We start from the raw sequence: 11411 nt of genomic DNA, 5'->3' as shown, positions 1-11411 counted from the left end.
ATTGGGGGGGGAGGGGGAGGGGGAGGTTATTTTTGGCCTAATAGATAAACGGATGGTATTTTTGAACCAATTTCAATACTTGAATGTTATAAGTGCATATTTGAGTCATAAAGATGGATGAAGGGGTATTTTTGATCGAATAGATAAACGAAGGTTATTTTAAACAAAAAATTACACAAATACATAACTTATGTTTTCAATATTACAAAAATTCTCAACTTCCTAAACATATTACAAAAATCCCACATATACATACAATGCTATGTATATGTCGGCTATGTTATGTATATTAATAGGGAGAGAGAATAAAGTAATTAAAAAAGTAGAAAAGAGTATAATTACTTTTAAAAGGTTGGCATTTATGTTATTTATACTATTTTAAAATGAATTCTAATACTTGAAGAATATTTATAATTTTTTCCCAATAATCATTGGAGCTCCAGGTTCTGTGGGAGTTTTGGCTCCCAATTAACAATATAACCTAGAAATTGATAATGAATGGGATTGGCAAAAATACAAATAGAATTTTCTTATATTGAAAGATAGTGCGCTCTGACGGTTAAGAAAGAAAATCATGGGACACCAAGATTAAATCTGTAGAGGCAAACAAACGTAGGTACTCATTTTTAAAAGTTGGATTCTACATCTTCTGAAAAATCATTTACCCGTAAAAAGTGACTGTTCATGAATCTGTTATAGTAGTATACTCATAAGGTAAGGTCGACGCCCACCTCCCCCAAACTATACTTGCAAGTTTCACCGCAAAAAGCTCTACGCCTATTCTTAGAAAGAACACTATTTTTCTTTAATTAGGTAGTTTTCTCAACCATAAGACCCTTTACGAGTAAGGTTAATTTAAGGTGTGTTAGTAAGGTTATAGACACTCGATTGAATAATTGAGATACACAAAGAAGCAATGAGGACACCATGAAGAGAGAGAATGCTAAAGCAACAAACATTATCCTAATTGAAGGGAGACCATCTTGAACAGCCTACTAGTGGCCTAGAACAACAAAAAGAAAACCCAACAAAATGAGGGTCAACAAATCTTCGAAGACCCACAACTCTCACAAACTTATCATTCAAGAAAAGGGGGAGAAGATAAGAGGATAGGCAGTTTTGAGCCAGAAATTTAGCTACCACAGGGAAAAGCTCATAATAACAATCATGAAGCCAAATCCTCCATCATCCAACCCTTGGTAGGGGCCACGTTTTGTTGCTTAGAAAGACTCACATTTGCTTTAAGAGAGTGAATTTCTATGAATTTTCAATGGCTATAATCCAATATACAAACAGGTCCAACTCAAGAGGGATAACGCTTTTCAACCATCCAAAATGTATCAGGAAAATGTGTACAGGAGCAACTTGATTTTGAAGTAGAATTGCCCTGTTTGGGGAGTTCCTCCTCTTTAACATATCATCAAGCTAGCCTAGAAAGTTCAATTATTTTTTTATCAGAATACTCTGAATGGATTAAAACGAAGGAAAACAAAATCCCATTGCCAGACACACACGAAACTCCAATTGGGAAAATGACATCTTTATCAATGAACCAAATGAAATAACAAACTCAAGATATGTAGTGTACAAGTTTAGGAACAACAATGTGCCTAATTTCTATCCTCATCGTGGATTCATTCTGGTGGCTCTGCAACTTAACTGAAGAAAAAGAAGTGCAGAGGAAATTTTCTCCCTTATTTAAAATCTCTGGTGGCTGTGAACTGTGCTGAGTCTATTTGATATCGTTTCCACCATTATCTTCATCTCATAACCTAACGAAATAAATTTGGTAGACCACCAGCAACCAAGAATCACAACCGACATCACCTAAGAAACTTCTTTAGCTGCAGCTACAACAGCCTCTGCTGTAATACCAAACTCTTTGTATATCCTGTCAGCAGGAGCACTGGCACCGAATCCGTCAACCCCAATGGCTTTTCCTTTATCTCCAAGAAATTTTTGCCACCCGAATGTTGATCCAGCTTCAATGCTAACTCTAGCTGTAACAGATGCTGGAAGAACACTTTCCTTGTAGTCAGCTGGTTGTTCATCATAAAGCTCCCAAGAAACTAAGGAAACAACCCTCACTGTCTTTCCTTCTTTCCTGAGTTCATCAGCAGCCTTGACAGCAATTTCCAACTCTGAGCCAGTACCAAGCAAAATGATGTCAGGTTTGTTGCCTGAAGAATTGTCTGATACAATGTAGCCACCCTTTGCTACTCCGTCAATAGAAGTTCCAGCAAGTTGCGGTAACTTTTGCCGAGAGAGGGCAAGGACTGATGGTGTCTTCCTCTTGAGGACAGCCACTTTGTAAGCTCCTGCTGTTTCATTTCCATCTGCTGGACGGAACATCAGAATGTTGGGCATCGCACGGAAACTTGCCAAGTGCTCAATGGGTTGATGGGTTGGCCCATCTTCTCCTAGACCAATTGAATCATGGGTCATAACATAAATAACTCCAGCTTCAGACAAGGCTGAAATTCTCATGGCTCCTCTCATGTAGTCAGTGAACACAAAGAAAGTAGCACAATAGGGAATCAAGCCAAGGCTGTGTAGAGCAATCCCATTACATATGGCTCCCATACCATGTTCGCGAACACCAAACCTTAAATTACGCTCTTCCGGAGAGTTCTTCTGGAAGTCACCAAACATTTTCAAAAGAGTCATGTTTGATGAGGCAAGATCAGCACTACCACCCAGGAAACCAGGTAGAACCTTGGCAAGAGCATTAAGGTTTTGTTGTGACAAGTTTCTGGTGGCATCCGCTGGGCTCTCAGGAAGGTAAGTCTGAGATCAAGAAACATGCAAATAATTAATTAAGATAAACTTGATATTGCAAAAGATACAGAATTTATCAGTTTTTACCAACACAATGCATTTGAGGAAAACTGAACTTAGAGCAGTTACACTAAAACAGTTATTTCAAACTAAGTTGCTAGGACTCTTTGAAAATGTCATGGGGTGCATGTTGGATCCTTCAAAAGTAGTGCATTTTCAGAGGATCGGACACGGGTGCGGCAACATATTTGGAGAGTCCGAGCAACTTAGATTTCAAAAAAACAAGAATTAGGGAAGGGTGCTCAGGAAATATGAAGTCTGGAAAAAACAATTGAAGAAAAGCTCTTGCCTGCTGCAGTAGAAACAACTATAGGGAACCCCAATCAAAAGTTAAGGACTGTTATACAGATGGTCTATAGAAAAAGGAACACTTGGGTTAAAATATGAGAAGGAGACAAAGATCACTTACAGGAAGAGCTTTCGCCCAGCCAGCAGGTAGTTCACCAGTAATGATGGATTTTAAATCTGCAGCTTCCTCTGGGTACTTTTTCTCATATTCAGCAAACTTAGCATTCCATTCAGTTTCAAGGGCAGCACCCTCAGACGTATGACGGCTCCAATGGCTGCAGTAAGCACATAATACCAATATAAGTGACTGCAAAGCATAAAACAATCTAGGAAAAGAGGATGTTATAGTACGTCTTCACATCTCCAGGCACATGGAAAGGCTCATAAGGCCATCCCAGGTTATTTCTAGTGGCCTCCACTTCCTTTGCTCCAAGTGCACTGCCATGCACACTGTAAGAGTTTGCCTTGTTCGGAGAGCCAAAACCAATGGTAGTAGTTACCTGTCGGGAAAAAGGAACAGCCAAAGTAATGAGAGGCGTTACCAAAAAAATGGGGGAGTGATAAGAAAAAGTAAAAAGATATAAAAAAAAACAAGTGTAATCTATATGGTACAGAAGACAATGGTTGTTTGGTGTTTTGAGAATCTCTTCTTAGACTATTTAATTCAAGTGCATATTCGACCTTGATCATAGTGGGTTTGTCTTTGACAGCTTTGGCTTCCTTAATGGCAGCACGAATTTCATCATAACCTGTGTTACCATTCTTCACCCAGATCACATGCCATCCTAGAGACTCAAAACGAGCAGAGACATCCTCAGTGAAAGCAATTTCTGTGTCGCCATCAATGGAGATGTGATTATCATCATAGAAAGCAATCAGCTTCCCAAGTCCCCAGTGGCCAGCAAGGGAACAAGCTTCATTTGAGATACCCTCCATCTGGCAACCATCACCAAGTATAACATATCTGAACAGCCAACGCCATTGCCATTAGTCAAACTAGACAATACAGAATGAAAACGGTCTAGGGATCCAGGAAACACTCTTACGTGTAGTGGTCAACAATCTCACTGTCTGGCTTGTTGAACCGAGCGGCCAAGTGTCTCTCTGCAAGGGCCAAGCCAACAGCATTGGCAATACCTTGCCCCAGAGGACCTAATAGCAAATAAAAGAAGATTACAATCAGTTATATCAACACCCAACTCAAAATTATTGAAGCTAATGTATAACATGATACATAAATACAAAACAATAGTATCAAAGTACATAGATATACTAACCAGTGGTGACTTCGACTCCAGGTGTCTCGAAGTTCTCAGGGTGACCGGGGATTCTGCTACCCCACTGACGGAAACTTTTCAAGTCCTCTTCCTAATTAATTAGTAGTAGCAAAGATAATCAGCAATGCATAATGAATGAGAAATGACTAGTTTAAATTTCAGTAACACTCAAATCATAATATAACGGAACTGGACTATAGATGGTCATTTAAACAACAATATCTATACCAACTTTAAAGATCATTAATCCTCCAATAGAAACTTAAAACATCAGCAGTTATTGTCCAAAATGTCCTCAATTTCAAACAATGATTTATAAAAAATCACCCCAAAGTTGAAACCTTTTCTTCCGATGAAGAACTATCCATCCAATTCTGAACGTAAAATAGCAAGACAGAGGATGAATTACGAAATAAAAATTGCTGGCATGTGTTAATTGTCCAAGGTGTAAAATGTATAGGATGGATGAGATACTAATAAAGATACAGTTTTGAAATAATATGGCACCTTTGAAATTTCAAGATTCAGACCAGTCGATCTTTGATCATAATCTTTCATATATCTTTTAAACATCTTCAGTTGTCTATCATTGTAACTTATAATAATTTTTTTGAAGTAGTTTTCAATATATAAATTTTGTTTCAAAAACTTTAAACATTACACCCTGAATTCATGGTCAAAATTAAACTGTTTGAATCTCGAAATTCAAACTATGCCACAGAAATTGAGACATAGTAAGAGTAATCGATAATAATGTTCATCTGATTTTCCCTTTACATTGAAAATATTTTCTGCAATTCACGTAACAAACACATTTTTTTCACCTACAAAACAAACCAATAGATCAAACATAATATGAGACGAGGGAGAATTAGACCTGAACAGAGTCATAACCAGCGAGGTGGAGAAGAGCATATTGAAGCATACAACCATGACCAGCAGATAGAACAAATCGGTCACGATTAAACCAGTAAGGATTCTTTGGATTATACTTCATGACTTCATCGTACAATATATGACCCATTGGAGCACATCCCATCGGCAAACCCGGATGACCCGAATTAGCCTTTTCAACAGCATCAACAGCCAAAAATCGAATAGTGTTTACAGATTTCTCAACAAGTGCAGCATCAGTTTTCTCCAAAGTCTCTACAGCTGCGGAGGCGCGAACAGAAAGCTGCTGTTTAGTGAAGGATGTGGAGGGAAGAAGAAAACGGCGGTGGGAGGAAGTGAAAGGGGTGGATTTAAGGCCAGAGAAAATGGGGAAAGAAAGAGAAGGAGAGGAAGAAGACGAAGAGCCATGGCGAGGGAGAGAAGGAGAAAAGATAGCTTGAGAGAGAGTGAGAGAAGATGAAGCCATGGCTCTATATGGAATTTGTCTGTTGAATGAGGAAGATGAGGATGAGAGAGTTTATATTACTTTATATAGTAAGTGTCAATAAGAGGTTCAACATGCCTGTTTGCGCTAATTTCAATTGTTTCAATTATAATTTTATTATATTATTTTTAAAAATTTATGATATCAAATAAAATTATAAAATAATTGATATGTCTATTTATATTGCATGTTTTAATAGTAATTTTATTTTATTATTCTAAATTAATTACTATAAGTTATTTAAATATTAAAAAATGTAGTATTAATAAAAAATATAAAATTAACAAAAAATTACTAAATTAACTTTCAGACGTGATTGCTTGTGTTGCTTGCTTCAGTTGCTTCAATAGTAATTTTAATAAATTATTCTTAATTAATTATTATAAGTTATTTAAGCATTAAAAAATTTGTGAAATCAAATAAAAATATAAAATAATCGACATTCCTACTTGTGTTGCCTACTTCAATTACTAGATTACTTCAAGTTAATTGCTATAAGTTATTTAAGTATTAAAAAAATTATAATATTTAATAAAAAATATATTACTATATATAATAAGTGTCAATAAGCAGGCACGTCTTCGACATGCCTGCTTGTGTTGCTTGCTTCAGTTGCTTCAACCATAATTTTACTATATTATCCCTAATTAATTACTATAAGTTATTTAAGTATTAAAAAATTTGTGATATCAAATAAAAATATAAAATAATCGACATGCCTACTTGTGTTGAATGCTTCAATCGTAATTTTACTATATTACTCCAAATTAATTACTATAAGTTATTTAAGTATTAAAAAAATTATAATATTTAATAAAAAAACATAAAATTAACAAAAAAATGCTAAATTAACTTTAAAACATAGTTGTTTGTGCTGCTTCCTTCAGTTGCTTTAACCATAATTTTACTAGATTACCCCTAATTAATTACCATAAGTTATTTAAGTATTAAAAAATTTGTGAAATCAAATAAAAATATAAAATAATTGACATGTCTACTTGTGTTGCCTGCTTCAACCGTAATTTTACTAGATTACTCCAAATTAATTACTATAAGCTATTTAAGTATTAAAAAAATTATAATATTTAATAAAAACTTTAAAATTGACAAAAAATACTAAATTATTTTTTGTTTTTTTAAATTAACTTGATGTGTTATATGATGCCTATTTATGCTTTTTTCACAAGTGTTTTTTATAGTAATTTTATTATATTACTTCTAATTAGTTCTTATAATTTATTTAAGACATGAGTTTTTCGCTGCTTCAATCGTAATTTTATTATATCACCCCTAATTATCTATTATTATCGCATTAGAAAATTAATAATATTTCATAAAATAGACACAAAATGATGAGTTAATATAAAACATATGATTGACTATCAAAATTATATTACTTCCACATAAGTCAACTTTTGAAATTATATCAGTGTCACTTGAATTGAAATATAAGAAATAGTATTATAAATCACAATAATTAAAATTATTTTAATAATTAATTATCTAAATTATATTTGTGTCACATTAATTGAAATTAAAAAAAATAACATCTATTAAGCCCGTGCTACACGGGCCTTCAATGTCTAGTATTATATATATTGGGGAAGTACAATTTGGATGGTGTTTTTGTGGATTAAATTGAAAATGTGAGCCGTTGGTTAGCTCTTGGAGAGAAAGGGTTAAAACCTTAAAACCACTACAGAAAAAATTAAAAAAGGATATAGAATATAACTATGATGAAAAAGATAAAAAACAAGTCCAAAAAATAAAATTACTTTGTAGAGAATTACCAAAATTACAATTTCCAGATGAAAATAGAAAATTTATATATATAGTAGAAGCAGATGCAAGTGAATATAGCTACGGAGGAGTACTTAAATATCGATATGAAGCAGAAAAAATAGAACACCATTGTAGATACTACTCAGGTACGTTCAACGAAACAGAAATAAAATGGGAAATAAATAGAAAAGAGTTATGTTCATTATATAAGTGTTTATTATCATTTGAGCCATATATTGTATATAACAAATTTATTGTACGAACAGATAATACACAGGTACGTTGGTGGCTAACAAAGAAAATACAAAATTCAGTTACAACAAAAGAGATTCGAAGACTAGTTTTAAATATATTAAATTTCACATTTACAATTGAAGTGATCAGTACTAACAAAAATGTTATTGCAGATTACATATCAAGACAAAGCTACACAGACTGATATAGTAGAGGAAGATACTCTAGAAAAAATACTTAACACCCTAACTACGCTTTCTATGAAAGTGGACAGTATGGGTAATGAGATAGAAAAGCTAAAGACTAATGAAGATAAACTGAAGTCTATAGCTACAAATCAGCTAACTCAGCAGAGTGCAGAGCTATGTCGATCGGAAGACATTAAAAGTCCAGAGCTAGAAGGAGACGTTGGGACACTCCATAAAACCCATAACATCTATCAATCTACTTCTGCAGGTACAAGCAAAGGAGTTAATAGGCCAAGATACCAGAATGCAAATATGAATAAAATATTTGAAAAACCATTTACCCCCAAAACACAAAAAGACCATTTATTCATACCCCCACAAGTTAACACATACCGAGACAGCCTAAACCAAGACAAGAAAATATACAACTACACAGCCCAAAAATACATAGAAAATATATATAGAGTCCAAACCTTTCTAAACCATAACCCCAGAGCTACAGATATCAAAGAACCAAATACCAATTATATAACCCAAAAATTACAAGGATACAATAAACTAATAGCACTACCCAAAACTAACCCAAGCCTAGTTAAAACTTGTTTTGACTATGGACTACTAAATACCATATACACCCAAGACGGAGAAGAGCTAACAGCTATGGAAGAATTATATAAGATATTTACTACCTATAAAAGAATAACAAAAGGAAATTTATTTTATATAAAATGTTATACTGCACCAGCAGAGATATTATATGATGAGATAAAACTATTGGATAAAATCCTATCAACTCTTCCTATAGGAAATGTCCAAGACTTGATTTTTCCAACTAATCATTCATCTGCAGCGATAGCCGATCCTATGTTGGAAAAAATCTAAACAATATTAACCGTTGATAACTGTTTCAATAGATCACTCATGTGTTGCAACAATGTGTGACCTGCTGCACAGACCATTCATCTTTCTTAATAGATGAGTGATATGTTTTGTATTATCGTAACAGATTACTCAGCTATTGTTGTAGGTTAGTTAACTGCTATGACAGATCACTCATATGTTACAACAGATGTGTGATCTGTTGCACAAACCATTCATCTTTCTCAACAGATGAGTGATATGTTTTGTATTATCGTAATAGATTATTTAACTGTTCTAACAGATCACTTATATGTTGCAACAGATGATGTCACAATAGTTGTGTGATCTGTTGAATAGACCATTCATCTGTCTTAAAAGATGAGTGATATGTTTTGTATTGTTGCAACAGATTACTCATCCGCTACAATAGTTTGGTTATATACTGCAATAGATATACTACCTGGTGCAACAGATCGGTGATCTGTTGCAATTGTTATTTTACTGTTTTGCTTGTTTGATTTACTGTTATCCTTTTTAACGATGCATTAATCAACAATAATATATTATTTTATGTTCCTGCTAATTTTAGATAATATGGTTCCCAAAAGAACAAAAATTGAATTAAGTCCAAGTAAAGGAATAAGTGAAGCAGCTAGGCTACATCCACCACTCTATGAACTTGCTTTACAAGCGTTATCTCAATCGGGAGCAGAATATGATGAACACGGGAAGAAAGGATGTTTCAAAAGAGATGATGTAGATGCTAATAGCCCTTTCACCGAAAAGCTGGTCAAAGCCTTCAGCATTGATCGTTATCCTGTGAGAATGCAGTACGATAGTGTCGCAGATTTAACGGGTCATTTCGTGGTTAAGTTAGCCATGGAAAAATCTTTCGACACCTTCAGAAGAATACTCCGAGAATAAAAATTGGATGCTTATTTTAGGGATAACTGCTTTGAGAAATATCTTGATTTGCCGGAGAACAACAATGCTCGTTTCCAAATGAAAATGGTCTATGAACTTCTTAAGAGTAGGTTTAGGTATGAAAACAAAGATAAGATAGATGAGGTGTGGATAAATTATTGTGGCATGCCTGTTTGTTTTGGTTGGAAGGAGTTTGCCATAGTTATTGGACTAAAATGTTATCCTCTTTCTCAAGTTATACCTATTCTAATCGGAAAAAAAACACCCCGCACACCCAAAAAAGGTAAAGAAAAGTCATGTGATCGTGATGAACTGGTGTCCATTATTGGTCCAAGCTTTAAAAATAAAAATTTAATAGAAGCATTGAAAGGTAAAGGACTTTCAAAGAAGCACAAACAACCATTGTGCTTGATTTAGTTTGTACATAATATTCTTTGGGCGAGAGACGTTAACAACAACATAAGCCTCGCTTTAATAAAACTCTTCAAGGATTTTGATGCGTTTAACAACTATCCTTGGGGGTATGAAAGCTTCAAAATGACTGTCAAATTTTTGTTGACTCCGTTAGCGCCAAAGACAGTCAACTTATATGGCTTTCCATGGGTTTTCATGGTAAATATTTCTTTCTTCTATTATGATATCATTAATTTTATTTGCTCAATAATGGTTTTGATTTATTGGCATTATTTTATAGGCTTGAGCGTTTGAAGCCATTCCTTATTTGAGACAACAAGTGAACTACCAGGAAGAAGTTTCCTGTCCAAGAATCTTGAGACGGTTGTCGGCCAAAACTGATAAATATACAAAATTTTTTGATCTCTTTAACCCCTCGAAAGATGCAGTAAGTATAATTATAATTATTTTTTCTTTTAATTAATGATTTTTTCGAATGATCTAATCATCATTCTAATATATGTAATGATTTATGTTAGATTGTGCATCTGTCGCTTGTTCCGACCAATCAAGAGTTGATGAGGCCATTTTTCCTTACTTTACGGTCTGTGAAAACTTTATCGGACCCTAAGGTCATCTACAGAAAAAAATGAAATTGTTTGGAGCAACAACCATTATAAGAAAAATAATTTTGGAGGGTGGACTTATTGTTATTGATGATCTTAGTGGTGATGGACCTATTGGTGGTGGTAGTGGTGCTGCTTTTGGTGCTAATGATGCTCCTCTTATAGTATTTAAAGCAAACCATTATGAGTATGATCATACTGGTTATACAAATTTTGCTTTTCCCAGTGAATGTTCTACATAAAATGTCAAGATTGCAGGGTGAACCATGATGTAGTGATTAATGCTATTAATACATTAACTGCTTCTGTAAAGGAATTGACACCTAAGAGGGGTCTCATTCTATCAAAGAGGATTTTATTTCCATCCGCTCCATTAGAGATTAGGGCTACGAGGAGAAGGAGAGTGATTTCCAGGACATTATCAAGCATCCAAAAAAGCAAAATTGCAAATACTCTGTCTGTGTGTTACACTGAGCAACGTACAATGTCCAAAAGAGAGCAGCACGAGCTGAAAAAGGTGAATATATTATATGTCTTCCAACTGATAAAACAAACAGACACATATCTGTTTCAACAGATGACACATCTACTGAAAATTATCAAACAGATATACAACTGTTGT

At 34.3% G+C, this 11411-nt stretch overlaps 1 protein-coding gene across 1 annotated transcript; it reads right to left on the bottom strand.

The window, feature by feature from the left end:
• Window positions 1-1524: 1524 nt before the first annotated feature.
• On the bottom strand, window positions 1525-5856 carry LOC107857557 (transketolase, chloroplastic). Its single transcript, XM_016702352.2, has 7 exons — window positions 5281-5856; window positions 4404-4494; window positions 4173-4278; window positions 3808-4090; window positions 3478-3626; window positions 3248-3401; window positions 1525-2787 (listed from the first exon to the last, which is right to left on the bottom strand). Exons 1-7 carry the CDS (start codon window positions 5761-5763, stop codon window positions 1828-1830), a joined length of 2226 nt encoding a protein of 741 aa, XP_016557838.2. The 5' UTR covers window positions 5764-5856; the 3' UTR covers window positions 1525-1827.
• Window positions 5857-11411: the final 5555 nt, after the last annotated feature.

Source organism: Capsicum annuum, chromosome 10 (assembly GCF_002878395.1).
Source record: "Capsicum annuum cultivar UCD-10X-F1 chromosome 10, UCD10Xv1.1, whole genome shotgun sequence".
Classification (NCBI taxonomy): domain Eukaryota; kingdom Viridiplantae; phylum Streptophyta; class Magnoliopsida; order Solanales; family Solanaceae; genus Capsicum; species Capsicum annuum.
This window is presented reverse-complemented; position numbering and strand designations above follow the sequence as displayed.

Excerpts from the sequence above, each read along its gene's own strand:
- LOC107857557 (XM_016702352.2), bottom strand. The coding sequence starts at position 5,763 with ATGGCTTCATCTTCTCTCACTCTCTCTCAAGCTATCTTTTCTCCTTCT. Across the intron at positions 4,279-4,403 it reads TGGAGTCGAAGTCACCACTG|GTCCTCTGGGGCAAGGTATT; the intron begins GTTAGTATATCT and ends ATTTGCTATTAG. Across the intron at positions 2,788-3,247 it reads GCTGGGCGAAAGCTCTTCCT|ACTTACCTTCCTGAGAGCCC; the intron begins GTAAGTGATCTT and ends TCTTGATCTCAG.